General features: G+C 36.6%; 1 protein-coding gene across 10 annotated transcripts in view; it reads left to right on the forward strand.

Annotated features, from left to right (window-relative positions):
• CNTLN (centlein) overlaps positions 1-15406 on the forward strand; it is a 199158-nt gene that overhangs the window by 99764 nt on the left and 83988 nt on the right. For 9 of the 10 annotated variants that reach the window (XM_068928901.1, XM_068928897.1, XM_068928893.1 and 6 more), the window contains 2 exons: positions 3969-4090; positions 8040-8165. In XM_068928901.1, the coding sequence (XP_068785002.1) occupies positions 3969-4090; positions 8040-8165 (248 nt within the window). The remainder of the gene's footprint in view (positions 1-3968; positions 4091-8039; positions 8166-15406) is intronic. The other variant, XM_068928896.1, reaches the window with a different exon arrangement.

The raw sequence follows: 15406 nt of genomic DNA on the forward strand, positions 1-15406 counted from the left end.
AGCTGTACCTGAGAATTATACTGTTTGTTACTCTAAGGCATATATGTATTTTGATTGGCCTCTCTGACGCTGATGCTGCAGACTGTTCTAGCACTCTGAACTGCAACTGTTCTGGCTTTGGCAGCATAAGCTCACTCACCAGTGTATGTGTTTTTGTCTTAAGTGAAACAAAGTTCTGCATTTCTTTGTGTTTTCTTCTGGAAAGAGGAGTGAAAAAAAAACCACTTCAAGTTTCTAAACTGATATAGAAAAGAAAGCATTATTATTCTCTTTTTATGACTTCATAACAAAGGTCAGTTATGGTAGTTTTTACCGTTTGCCATACTGCCTTTGGCATTCCTTCTGTTTCAACCTGAAGCATCATTTGAAACCTGTGGACATCTGTTAGGTTGCAAGTATGAGATCTCTACCAACTCTTGTGTTTGTACCTCTGGTCTTTTGATTGTGCTCAGCAATATGCTGTTAATCCATAGTATCTTTAAAGGCTAAGTATATCCCCCCTTGAAAATGAGTGTATGAGCTCCTCCAACTCTAGGAGATGTAGTTGACTTTCCAAAGTGCTTTAATCGGTTGAAAAGAAGCTATGCTGACTGAAGTCAACATATGAAACACTGTTGTGGCACTACATTCAGAATTATTGAAGGCCACTGCCAGCATGGCGCTGAACTGAGCTGTTGTAACAGTAATATCAGAATAATTCCATTGATATTGTGTGATTTCTTGACATTAATCTCATCTCAGGCATTAATTCTTACAAAGGACAGTGAACATAATTGATACTGTCAAAACTGGCACTTGCATTATTGCCCCCTCAAGCAAAGAACTGCCTGTAATGATTGCCTGAAATAGGCTTACAGAAGAACTGAGCAATCTACTATCAAAGAATATACTGATGATACATATCCTGAAAATAAAATTGTGACTTTATCCATATGACCTTCTGATAATTGGTAATAATTTTAAAAAATGATAAGCAGAATACCTTTATTTTTTGGTTCTTTGAGCAACAGATATCCCAGTAAGCATTACAAAATAACAGAAAAGGGCAAGGTCCCATTCCTAGGGTTTCTCCCGGTTTTCCTCAGGTTACACATTTCTGGCCAAGGAAATTTAGCTGTTGCTGTCCTGATCACTAATACAGACAGGGTAAACATGTATATTCTTAATTTCAGAGAGTTAGTAGCTTTTGATACAAAATCTGCTTCATTTCTGCAGCCTAGGACCAGCTGAAAAAGTAACAGAGCCCATAGCTTCTTTGTTTAGGGAAGAGAATGTCACAATGAATAGTGTATCTCATGGATTTTGAAAAGCTCATACATCCCAGCATAAGTATATCAGTCTATTTGTCCTTAAGAAGTGAGTAGGAGTTTATTCTCTGAAATTTGGATATTTGGTGCAAACTAAGAACATGTTATCTTGCCTCATATTATATTCCTAGAAATGTGATCCTTGGTACAACCTAGAGGAGATGTTCCTGGCTTTTACCGGAAGATTATCAAAACCAACAGGAGATCTTTCTTTCCTTTGCGTTTTCTCATCCTTTCTTTAAAAGGTCTAAAATTTTTGAGACGATTAGAAGCAAAATATGTAGATCAGTCTTTAGGGCTACCTTAATACTTGCTTATATCAGAGAAGAATACTTGTTTACATCACTATTATACTTAATATATTTATTTCTTAGATGATCCTTTTCTGTGCAGGGCATGCAGATGCTGAAAATATGTTAATCATATGGCTTAATGGAAAAGAATTTTTTTTTCTAGTGTAAGATTCCTCACTTCCTATCAGCCCAAACAGCAGTAGTTGAGGAATTGAACCATAATTTTTTTCTTTTCAGTTTTAATTCAACTTTTGCTGTGACAGAAGTTGTTACAGTTCAATTCAGCAGAATTTTGAAGTAGTAATTAGAATCTTTCTCTTTGGTTTTTGACTTAACTGAGCTCCCTGCAAATAACAAAATAACTTTTTTTTTCCATAGGCAGTTGGACTTTGTCTTTAATGATCTCACAGGAAGTACTATAGCATAAGAGTGACTACCTGGAGATCCAGCACCACTAGAGAAGATTGTTCTGTCCCATTTCTGTCAATATATAGAAAACTATATACAAGACAGCTTAATGATTAGAAAAATAGAACATAATCCAATCAAAGAGAAATGAAATTCTAGAAATAACAGGGTAAATTCAGAGTTCTGAAGTGCTTAATATTGTGGTAAAGGAGAGTGATTAGGACAGTTGCCTTATTTCTGTTTCCTTTAAAACAGAATAACTGATAAGGTATAACAACTGTAGTGGAATGCATGATGGATAGATGATGGAACTGGAAAAACATGAGTTCATAAGTGGGAAAGACCAAATTCTACACTTGGTTGCACCTTTGTAAGGGCATGAGCATGATAAAGTTCTGAGGTTTTATACTAAAGACAGACTTAAGTTTCCAATATCTTGCCAGTCTTGATCAAGTTTCAGCAGCAGCATCAAACAATCTCAGAATAATGATTTCGTGAACCTAAGTTTAAAACTCTGCATCTACAACTGTTACAATTTCTTCTGGCACTGCCATGCACAACTTGATCAGAGTTTATATGTCCTTTGCCGTAAATTCATTTGAATCTTGCTGTTCATTTAATTGGTTTTAATATTGTGGTATTTATATAAAGTATTTAAAACCAGTCAAAGATATTTTTAAAGTAGTTAATGGACAGATAAACTTACAGATTTATTTGGTTTAGTGATTGGTTCATAAAATTTGGAAAAGCATTTAATGGTAAAGTTAGTTTGAGACCTTTTATTTTCCCAAATCGTCTTTGTGTGTCACTTCCAGAAAAATTCTTATTTTTTATATGGTACAGCATCTGAAATTTTTGTTGTTTTTTTCTAGCTTTGTTTGTGTGTCTTGAAAGCTGGGCTACTGTTTGGAAGAAAAGCTTAGACTAAGTATAGTGTAGCTAACAGTCTGTATAAAGCCTTGCCCCGTGTTTATGGTTGGATTTTATTTTTATTGCTTACCACTCTAACTATTGATGTATGCTATTTAATGGCTAACGCTGAAAGCCCTGATTACATATAAACAGGAAATGCATACAAAAAAAGATTAAGGAACATGTTCTGCAGTCACCCCAAAAGCAGAGCTGCCGTTGAATAGAAAATGCAGCATAGAGAGCAAATTTTCCTGCAGGACAGTATTTGATTAATTCTTTACTACACTGCGAGAATTTAGGTAACTTCATACTGTGGTATGTCCTTTTCTTAATGTTTATTTTTTCAAAGCACAGTATTGTTTGTAAAAATTCTTTTTTTTAATTTGCACATTGTTATTCTGTAACATAAATCAGTACATATGTCTTATTTTTCATTCTGTAGAAAAGAAGTGTTTTTCTTAAATGATTCATATAAAAGCTGTTGCAAATTTTTTTTTTTCCTTGCTTGTTACATAACAATGTGCTAGAGGCCAAACCCTGGGTATTTCAAGATTTATGTATGTATGTGTATAAATAAATAAATAAGTAAACAGGAAATTCCTGATACCATTCCAATTCTTGAAATTTTTGGTGTTGATTGCAGTGCTGAAAGTGTTTTCCTCAGAAATACAGAAATTAGATTTCCATGCAAAAAGAAGAGTATCTTAGAGGAAAAGACAGTGCCAACAGTCCCTTTTAAGTCTATATATTTTTAGGTATATTAAGTCAATGCATTTGCAAGATGAACACTAACATTTTGATAGTACATTTTTTTGAAATCTCTCAGTAGCATGAAAAAATATATATTTTGCCAAATTCACTTAAAAGTAATAATGAGAAAAAATAAATCTGCATTTTACCTCAGAAACTGTGTTTCTATATCATTTTATTTAGATTTTTGAAACTCTTAATAGTTACTTAAATGGAACCTTTTTTTCATGAGTTTTGTGTGAAAGTCTCTTACATTTTGCCTAACACTAATTTGGGGGGTTTTTTTGGTGCTATGCAGACACGAAAAACTGATGAGCTAAGAGCAGCCAATGAAAAACTCAAAGAGAGGGTGCAGATGTTACCGACCAACTACAGAGCACTAAAAAAGCAATTAAAGCAGTGGGAAGAGGGCGATAGCAGGTAAGTTGCATAACTCATTAAAAACATTTCCCTTGCACAAAAAATCTGAACAAACGTATTTTTATAAGTATTCAAAACAGAATTTTATTTAAATGAAGAAGCTGTTATGTGATAATCAAGACTTCATCCTTTATTAAAGCAGAATACATGGCATACCTCTATATGAGAAAATTTATAAGAGTAAAATGTACTGAGCTGACAACTTATTTTATTTAGGATCCTATTCTGAGCTTGAGTACTGGACAAAGGTCTGCTATGGCTGGTTATTTTGCCTGTTATTCCCCAGCTGATTAATTTCTTGGCTCTGTATGTTTTTAATTTTCTATAATGGAACAATTGCTTCCTGTGTTTCAAACACTATTTAAAATAATTGTATTTATTGAACAATGTAGAAATTATAGCATTTGTGTGAACATTCAGAGATTCAAACATTTTAGTAAAGCTAGTCCTAAAATCTCTTTTTAGCAAGAGAAGAAAGAGTATGTGCATAAAAAGCAGAGTTTTTCCATCTGTTAAATGGTTATAAAATCTGTTACTCCTGATTATTCTACAAAAATATAACAGTAATGTATCTTCATGAATGAAAAAAGAAAGAATATCAGAACTCTTTTAATTATGAATATTCTAGATATAATTTCCACTTAAAATCTCTATGAAATAGTGAAAGTATTACGCAAAAATTCTTTTCTGAAGTCCTAAGCAAAGAGTTATGATTTTTGGTAAACAGACACATCTGGAGATATGAAGAAATTTCTTTTCACTTCAGTTTTCAGACACTGTTGAGGTGGAGTTGTTTAGGATCTGTTCCAAGCAAGTAATTTGAGCAGGTTCTTAAGTTCTGGTGGCTTTAGCAGGACTTCAGCAAGTACCTAAGGTTCAGCATATGCATATATGTTTTTTCAAAATATAATTCTTCTTGTAATTAGCGCAGCAGTAGTAGCCTGATTCATCTTGACACAGAGCAAAGCTTTTGACACAGCACATCTCCCCTGGGAGCTTATCTCCCAGCACATCCTCATAAGCAAGCTCAGGAAGTGTGGGTTGGATGAGTGGACAGTGAGGTGGCTTGAGAACTGGCTGGATGGCCGAGCTCAGAGGGTTGTGGTCAGCGGCACAAAGTCTAGTTGGAGGCCTGTAGCTAGCGGTGTCCCCCAGGGGTCAGTGCTGGGCCCAGTTTTGTTCAACTTATTCATCAGTGCCCTGGAGGAAGGCACAGAGTGCACCCTCAGCTAGTTTGCTGATGATACTAAACTGGGGGGAGTGGCTGACACACCAGAGATCTGTGCTGCCATTCCGAGGGAGCTGGACAGGCTGGAGAGTTGGGCAGAGAGGAACCTCCTGAAGTTCAACATAGGCAAGTGCAGGGTCTTGCCCTTAGGGAGGACTAACCCCCTGCACCAGTCCAGGCTGGGGGTTGACCTGCTGGAAAGGAGCTCTGCAGAGAAGGACCTGGGAGTCGTGGTGGACAACAAGCTCACCACGAGGCAGCAACGTGCCCTTGTGGCCAAGAAGGCCAAGGGGATCCTGGGGTGCATTAGGCAGAGTGTTGCCAGCAGGTGGAGGGAGGTGATCCTGCCCCTCTCCTCAGCCCTGGTGCGGCCACATTTGGAGTCCTGTGTCCAGTGCTGGGCTCCCCCAGTACAAGAGAGACATGGAGCTACTGAAGAGAGACCAGCGGAGGGCTACGAAGATGATTAGCGGACTGGAGCATCCCTCCTGTGAAGAAAGGCTGAGCGAGCTGGGCCTGTTCAGCCTGGAGAAGAGAAGGCTTAAGGGGGATCTGATGTATGTGTACAAGTATCTGAAGGGGGAGTGTCAAGAGGATGGGGCCAGTCTCTTCTCCGTGGTGCCCAGCAACAGGACAGGAGGCAACGGGCACAAACTGAACCACAGGCAGTTCCATCTGAACATGAGGCAAAACTTCTTTGCTGTGGGGGTGACAGAGCACTGGCACAGGTTGCCCAGAGAGGTAGTGGAGTCTCCTTCGCTGGAGATATTCAAACCCCGCCTGGAGCAGGGAGGTTGGACTAGACGATCTCCAGAGGTCCCTTCCAACTTTGGCCATTCTGTGATTCTGTGATTCTGTTTTAGTCTCTTTTTAACCAAAAAAGAGGCCTAGAAGTTGGTGCAAAAATTGATACCTGTTCATAGTGCTCGAGGTGATGTGAAGACAGTGTAGTGAAAATGATAATCTGTCCCTTATGTATGAGTAATTCTTTGGCCCATTTGAGTAGGTTTGTATTGCAATGTAGTACTGTGGCACTTTTTTTTTTTTTTTAAGTTTTTCTGTTAAAAATAAAAAGATCTAGGTGTATAGTAACTTGCACATTCACTACATTGTTAGCTTGGGAAGATTTTTGAAATATCAAAGCATAAAAAACTAGCAGAGTTGTTTAAATGACTAAAGAAAAAGCTGGATTTATTTAGGAATAACATGTAGGATTTTATCTTCCAGCTCACTATTTTAAATTCAACATGTAGGATTTTATCTTCCAGCTCACTATTTTAAATTCAGTGCAAGTTGGAAATGACTGAAACCTGTTGGATGACAGTTCCATATCAAATGAAATGACTTAATTCAATGTCTAAGGAAGCATTCATAGTCCACAGAGAGGCCAAGACTAGATAGATACAAAAATTCAATCCAAATGAAGATGGATAAATTAAAACTTGAAATACAGTGAAGCACTGGTTAAAAAGGGAACTTTTGTTTCTGTTGAAAATAAATGAGACCAGCTTATGTCCAGACAGGAACAAAGTAGGTATTGGGAAAAGTGTAATCTTGAAAACTTTATTTATTAATTTGTTAATTCATAGTAATGAATTTCTTCACCAGTAATTTATGTGAAGAGCTAAAAATCAGAGTTTTTTCATGATTTTTTTTCATCAGAAGAGAGTTGGATGTAACCTTCAGTCTTTTTGTCTATCACTAAAGGGTTTTGTCTTCCTTTTTTAATATGCTAATAAAGGAAAATAGACAAGACATAAATAAAATCAATCTTTAAGTTGTTATACCTTAAACTGCTTTTTTTTGGCATCTCAAAAACCTTCATATTGCTGGTATAATGTTATTTGTTCATTAAGAGCTCTGTGTCAGGTATTTATGTGGCATTTCTAATCTTTTGCAAGAGATGGAGGACCCCACTCTTCCTGGTTCTTCATAGGTTAGAGTCTGTTGTCTCGATGGTAGCTGATGGGACCTAATCCACCTGTCAGTGTGCATACATACTTCCAGACATACGTGACTGCAAAGATGATGGGGCCGTTCTGAGCTTAACACGTTCTTTGATAGTTTATGCCTGTGGTCAGCAGGAATTTAAACTGAAAGGTGATTGAAATTTATTTTGTAAAGGAATACTTTTTATAATTTTTCATATTATTAAAGCACATTAAATATACTCTTCTGAAATAAAACTTGTGAAATGTTTTCATTTTCATCTGCTCTTTTAAATTCAGTATATCTTCCTGATGCTTCATCTATCCATAGATACCTTATTCTTTTATCAGACAGTAGATCAACACTTTGATTTAGAACGGGCATTAGTGCGACTTCCGGAATGGTTTGCAGGAGTACACGAGGAGCTGGTGGCTCTCAGTTTTCTTGCAAGACATTGTGTTATGCTTTCACCTTCTCCTTTCTCGTATGAACGTTATGAAGGATGTTGACAGAATGGATGAGGGATACTGCTCCGCCACATGTTGGTTGAGAGCCTTGCTGCCCGTACTAGCAGGATTTCTGTCTAAAACTACTTAAATGGGACATTTTTATAGTACCAACATTTTGAGTCATACGTCATGAAATGTATGCCTCACTTAAGCATACAAGTCTTACATCTAGTATATGCAACAATTACAAATCTGTTTTCTGAGAGGGAGTATGTTTTCATTCTCATGGTCTTAAAACATGTAGATATTTAAAAAGAAACAATCTATTTTTACTCATAAACAGGACTGAAAGCAGTAAAAGCAGATACCAGCGTGCAGACTCCCGTCAGCTTTGTCAGGAGGATTCTGATGCTGTATGGAATGAGCTGGCTTATTTCAAAAAGGAGCACCAAAAGCTTTTGATTGAAAAGTGAGTTTTTTTCTTAAATAGTATTTAGATAAGGAAACATGCTGTTGTTTTTTCTGAAGGTTCTGCCTTGCAGGCAGTGCAGGAGGAATTCCCTGCAAAATTCCAAGATTAAACCATCTTCTACCACAAGCAGAAAGGAAAACATCAGCTCTTTTTTTTTTGCCTCTTAAATCAATGACAAGTTACAAGTTTGCTAGCACTAACAGAAACTGTATTCCATGATCTAGGGATTGTGTTAATTAATGTGGCTCTCATCTGTTGGAGGTGTCGCTCTTCATTAGCCTGTATTTTACACACTGCCGTGCTTCATTTTTGGAATGAGGTGGTGAGGGGATAACCTAGCCAGCCATCCTTGTTTGATCTCTGTGATACATACGCAATGCAGAATGCCTCAGCTCTCTTGGTTCCCTGCCCTGTCCTGCTAATCCCAGCTGAGCTCATTATGGTGTAGCCTTGCTGCTACTCCTGGAGCCAGAGCTGTCCAAGCTAATTACTGGTAGCAGCAGAGCTGCCTGTTAAGGGTCTGGTGTGGATCTGCTAACATGGTCCTTGGTAGTGACCTGCAAAAAGCACGAGGGAGTTGCTCTCTTTCTTGCTGTGCACAGCCTGTCCTTTGGGTTTAGTGCTGATCCCTTCACACAGCTCTTTTAGCTGTAGTAAGTGTAAAACTTGGTGAAGGAAACTCTTACTTTAGAAAACATACAGTTTGCTTCTTTGATCTCATAATTCATGGGTTATTATACTCAGCCAGGCAAAGTAAGAAAATGTCCTTTTATACGAGACACAAGGAAGTTAGTATGGTATAATTATCCCTTTGCAGCTATTTAATGCTTTTTTTGATTTTTTTGTTTAAAAATCAAGACATTGTAGAAACTTCTGTTCAGACTTTGGATATGTTTTTGTCAGCATTAAAGAAAATGTATTTTCCTAATGGGTCAAAATGCAAATCAATTTTGTGGACATACCATGAAGGCTGCTATCACAGAATTTCAACAGCAGCAAAATATTTTATAGTATGTAAGTCCTTATGCTGTCCATAAGCTGTTTCAGCATCCTGTGTACAGTATTGCCAGTAGCTTTGTTGCGTGGTATATTCTTATACATGCTAGTTACAATTGTGTGCCTGTCCTTGTCACTTCATCATTACAACTTCTCCTGTGCTGTTTTTAAAGTAGCACAAGTCATCATTGTAAGTACCCCTTTTATCCTGATTTTTAAATAGGAGAGAACACTTCTCTTGCCATACAGGTGATTGCAGTTGTGATACCACTTCCATTACTAAGCAACACATGCACCATAGGCAACAGTAACTTGGGAACAATAACATACTGCAAATTGTGCACAAAACCTGTGGACTGTTTTTCTGGAGACTAGTGGGCTCTTGCATAGCCTCGCCTTTATGGGGAACGCTCTTTTGCCTGGTACGTTCCAGATCCGTGGCCTTGACTAGTCCATGGTTGTGGTGAGGTTGCACAAAGAGATAGTTGAGCTCTTTCAAATTTAGAATTTTTAAGTCAAAATGAGTTCTTTTAATTCTACCTCCTTCTCAGTAAGAAGCCAGTTCACTCTTGTGATCATTAGTGTGAAGTTATGTGGGATTAAATGCTTTTTACTTCCTATTGGCAATCTAGCTTATTTTTAGTTGAGGTAAGTAAGGAAACGATAGTTTTGCATGTCTGTCTTCAGTGTCTGCTTTCTAATAATGTTTTGATTCATTGAAGCAAGTGAGCTTTTAAAGGTCTGAACTTGATTTTTTTGAGATAGTCATTACTACCCGTTCCCTCTTAAGCTGTGTGGACAAAGGACGTGATCTTCAGAGTAATACCAATTACTTAAAAGAGTGATTTAAAAACTAAAGTAGGCAAATCAGTTTAGCTCATAGTTTTTGTGGGCACATTGAATTTGGTAATTGTACTGATTTTTAGCTGAAACTGATTAAGAGCAGGTGTAAGTCAAACCTACTAAGCAACTCTTAGACATTAGTGTCTGTGTAGGGATTTTCTTTTAAGTCTGTTATAACTTTAAATGTGTGTAACTTCTGTGTTTGAGTAGGCCAGAGACTGAATGTTAAGAAAACAAAAGTATTTGCTGCTGTTTGTTTCTTTATTCTAAGGAAGATATCCTTTCTTTCTTTCTTTGCCCCTTCCAACTCAACAAGCCTTTAATTTGCACATACATTGATCTAAAAATAGATGGAAAGTCCAATAAAATTCATACAATAAAACACAGAATAGCCTTTTGTTGCATGTCCCCGGCTCTTAAAGTAAGTCATTAGCAATGTTAGCATACTCTAAACAATCAGTTTGTAAGTCAAGAAATCTATTTATAAGTCAGGAAAAAATGAAGTTCCTTAGAAAAGTTGCTTGTCTTTGTAGTGCCTAATTAAAAATCCTTTTGAACTTGGTGCAAAGACTGCCCAGTACTTTGTGTCAGGCCTGTACTTTTATAAACCTTTTTTTTCCCATTGTAAGCAAGGATTGTTTAGACTTTCATGTAAGCTGTTACACAGAATGCGTGTTTCAGGCTGGACAGTAACAGCGATAGGAAAGTATGGGTTATGGGCTTGAAGTAAAGCACCTGTTTTTGAAAATATATGAAGTCTCTGCTTTCAGGGTGCTTGAGACCTGAGTTAACTTTTGGAGAATGTTAGTGCGGACTATGAGGCTTTTTTACCACTGTAGGTCTGCAGTATTAGGCATTTTTTGTTTCTGTGAAACCTCTGTTAGTGATACTGTATCGCCATAGACTACACCTATGTAATCTGTTCTCAAATCTCAGTCTTTTATTCTAAGGTAATGTCTTCATTCTCTGTGTAAACTCCGGCTGTCAGAGTCCGTGGGTTTTTGTGTGTTCAATAAAGAATAATGTGTGTTGTATTACTTTGTAGTTAATAATGGAGCATGTTTCAAAGCCATGCCATGTATCTCCCCCAGTCTTAACATGATATATGAATTTGAGCCATTTATACCTGTAAAAAAGTCTCAATAGCGCTACAGTCAGTTACTAGATTAGTAAAATCTAGTAATCAATACATTATGATTATTATTATGAGGGTGACAGAGCACTGGAACAGGTTGCCCAGAGAGACTGTGGAGTCTCCTTCCCTGGAGATATTCAAAACCCGTCTGGACGCAATCCTGGGCAATCCTGGTTGAACAGGGAGGTTGGACTAGATGATCTCCAGAGGTCCCTTCTAACCTCAGCCATTCTGTGATTCTGTGATTCTGTGTGTGCTCACTGCTTTATGCATATATTGCTCTTGAATATATCCTGATATTCCTTTGGAGGGAAGAGGATTTTTTTACTATTACTCTGATTTATCTTTATACTGAGATTATTACAGAATAGTTATTCTGAGTGTATAGAAATTACTTTTAATGATGGTTTTACCTGAAAAAAACATCAATTTTAGCTGGCTTCTTTCTTAAGCCTTTTGCCCACTATTTCACAAAGAATATCTAATTATATTCCAGACGTCACAGTGTAGCTGATAGGGATTGAAATGTTTGCTACGTTTTTAATTTCATGACTTATAGAGTATTACTTTTTTCATTCTTTGAGATTAGTAAACAAACAAAAGGATCCAACATCAGTTCAGTTTGAGATCTAGAACTCTTTCTGAAGAAATCCTAGGAATTTAGGATTAGCAGCTGCCTGCTAAACTCATGCCAAAATTGAAGAGTTACAGAGAAACAAAATAAGATAGTTCAAATAAATTCACTAAGAATTCTTCAAAGCTCTTATTAAAGATAACAGCCCAATGAAAACAATTCCACAGCTCTGCTTGGATGTCCCTTTTCTGATCTTCTTGTGTGGGTCACTTTCCCTATGACATATGTGATACCTGTGCCATATTGCAATCATTTCCTTTTAAGTATCACATCACTGCAAACTGCCGAGGCAGCTATTACTCAGTATTCAATGTTCGGCTTCTGTGTGAAGAAAAACATGGGACCTGATCAATTTTTCTTCCCCTTAAGCAAACAGAAAAATAGAATATTATTCAAATAGCAGTTAAAACTTTAATCAGGATGACTTTAATCAGCAGTTAAAACTTTAATCAGCCATGCTGTACAAAAGTAAGTTTTTATCTGAGTTGCGTGGAACCATTGAAAACATACAAGACTATTAGATAATGACATAAAAATTTTGAAATCTCTTATATTCAACTGTGTAACACTAGTGATCTAAGATTCAGCATCTTGCAGCTGCACAGAACTGGAAATTTTTCAGTGAATATTGGCAAAACATTTCACTATATATGTATGAAAGTTCCAGTATAGCTCTCAAACATTTTTTTAGCTAGATTAATTTTAATCCCTGTTATTATGTTCATACATATGGTTTTGTAGTAGAGATTTTCTCTAAACGTTAGGCAGCTTCAACTTTGTATCTACATTATTTGAATTTTGCTGAAATTCAGGCTAACTTAGTAGATGGCATGTCTGTAGTGTCACAACTAAACTGCTACTGGGTTAGGAGTTAGTTAATTTAAACTGCTTTGGTATTTCCATAGTAATTTCTATTTGCTTGTTGGCTGGAGTGTAGATAGATATAGCCTATCTCTTTGCCCATTGGGGATGGGCTTGTGTATTAGACTACGTATAAACTACTGTGGAAGCTTTACAATTTTATGTCTTGTCTTCTGAACTGTTTTATAGGAGATCTCGTAGCTGACACTAGCAACGCTGAACTTTTTGACATAGTATATTCTTTAATCTGAAACATGTAGTCAGTATCCTCAAAACTAACTGGAAATTGGTTGTCCAGATGGTGTGCTCATAAGCAGCTTCTGATAAGGAGGGAATGTTTATAAAGTAAAAAGAGCAGCCACATCCTAGCCACTTTGTTTGAAGAAGCTTTGGTATTCTTTCTTCTGAGCACCTTTATGTGCTGTGCTGTGTGCAAGCGTGCAGATTATCTGAGTGTTACAAAGAAGAAATATTGTACCGTTGGTAAGCACATTGCCTATGAGAATGATGCCATTTTCTTTTCTCTGTTGCCTAGATAAAGACTCTTTACTGCTTAAGTGGAAATGGGGTATGCATTTTCTGATATGATTCTGATTTGTCAACCTACCTAACATTCTTAAGCAACTATACATACATACATGTGTATGTATGTGTATGTATGTGTGTATATATTTAAAAAGAAGTGCTAAATATATCTTGTTAAACTATATTGAAGGGTCATGGTAAAAAACAACAGCTTGTGAACCTAGAATCTATAACTCAGTAGTACACTAAAAAATAATATAAGCTGTCAGGCTGCTATACTAAGAGAGTAATGAAATTCTAAATCCAAGGCTTCTGGAAAGCAGCTCATATAAGTTTCTCTCGGACACCTTTCATGGAGTTGCTGGAGATCTTGGTAAGGGCAGTGCCATTCTGCTGCAGCACAGAGCTGAACCTAGCACACAATGCTAGTTTTCCATTTTCCTTGGGTGTGTCTGATTTTTGAAGGGAAATACCAAATTTTCAAGTCTGTTTCTCAGTGCTAAATATTTGTCGGCTTTGCCAAGATCATATGGAATTTCAAGATTTTAGGTTTGCAAGGAAGTGGGTATGTTTGAGATTTTCAAAGACTTCAAATAAATATTTGCAATTTAAACTTTGAAGCAACCTCTTTATAGTATTCCAGAACTGTACACTTAAGAAAAGAGGTCAAGAAATAGGTTTCTTGAACCCTTTTCCTTAACTGTACAGTCTGGAATTCTGAAAACATTAATACTGAGCTAAGCAAACCTGTAGTATGGCCCAGTGTGATGTTTGTGATAAGTCTACTTGCTCCTCTTACACTGCATAGGGCAAAATATACAAATATATATAAACTTCTTACTTATCTTATTGCTTTTGGAAGGGATTTTTTAAAATTTATTTTTAATGAATTCGGAATGCATGCTACAGGCAGTCTTGTTATTTGCTTTTTTCAAGTACAATCACATGAGAATAAACATAGGTTCTTACAAATTTCCCTAAACCTCAGGTATTCCAGTGTAAGCAATAATTAAAAATATTGGATTGCGTCATTTTTGGACAACAGCTCCTCTTACAAAAAACAATCTGTAAGTAATAGAAATTTCTATCTTTTGGTTGTATGACGTTTGCATAAAAGGTAAAAAGCACTGGGGAGAAGATAACTCACTTGATATTCGTGCAAAGGAGTCAGTGCTCCATGTGCTTTTCTTCTGAGCTATATAGATTGCTCTCGCACCCTGGTCCTGGCCCTTTAGACAGAGTCCTTTGTAAAGTAAATACAAGTAACACGGATTTATTCTCTGCATATGAGGGAATAGCCCTTGTTGTAGAGGAAGGTCCAAATTAAAATGATGAGCATTATTCAGACAACAGCACTTTTATTTTTTTTATCACTTTATGGTCAATCAACTGGATTTCATGCGACAGTAAAACAAAGAAAGGATTACTAGGTGAAATATAAAATTTTAGTCATCAATTTCTATCATGCTTTTAGAAGATATAAGTTATGCTGCATTTTTAAACTATTTTAGTCCTTAGTCACTAGCACATCTTTGTTTTTGTAGTGACTATTATTTCGAAATACCTCTTGAGCTTGTTCTTGACAACATGGCACTGTCCACTTCTTTTTGTAATGTGAGCAGACATTGGGTAGATGTGGGGGAGTTGCTTTTGTCCTTTTTCAGTCCTGAATGTGGGTTGTAAATCAGACAGACTTTACTTAGTGCCAACAGAGATACTGCTTCCTGCAATTTTCATCCATCCTATAAGTGACTGAATTGGGAAACAAAGATAATAAAGATATATTTTTAGGAAGTGAATGTAAGAAATAAGTTAAATAGCTCAGGTAATCTTTATAGTCAAATATTCCATTTCTTTCCTTAATTATGACAGCGAGATTTTTGTGTAAATTCTTCATAGTTTTTCTTCAGTAAAGGAATTCTGCTAAATCATTCTGGATAGTCTGAGCCTGCCCAAAATGTAAGTAATGCTAGTATGCTTTGCTTTACTCTTTTGGCAGCATTATCCCCAGACATATGTAATGGTTTTTGCTCTCTCATACAGTCTAGATCAAACACCTGCTCCAAGGTTTACTCTCACCTCCCAAGGCTGTCAGTTGACACATAAATATACAGACCCATGAAAAGAGCATATTTTGCCCTTACTGCAGGCAAATGTTCTTGAATCATAACGCTATAGGAACAAAAGTGAATAATTTCTATCAGAGTAGTATTTCAGGTGTAAAAGTCAGATAAAGTTTGTGCC

This window comes from Struthio camelus, chromosome Z, assembly GCF_040807025.1.
Source record: "Struthio camelus isolate bStrCam1 chromosome Z, bStrCam1.hap1, whole genome shotgun sequence".
NCBI classification, from domain to species: domain Eukaryota; kingdom Metazoa; phylum Chordata; class Aves; order Struthioniformes; family Struthionidae; genus Struthio; species Struthio camelus.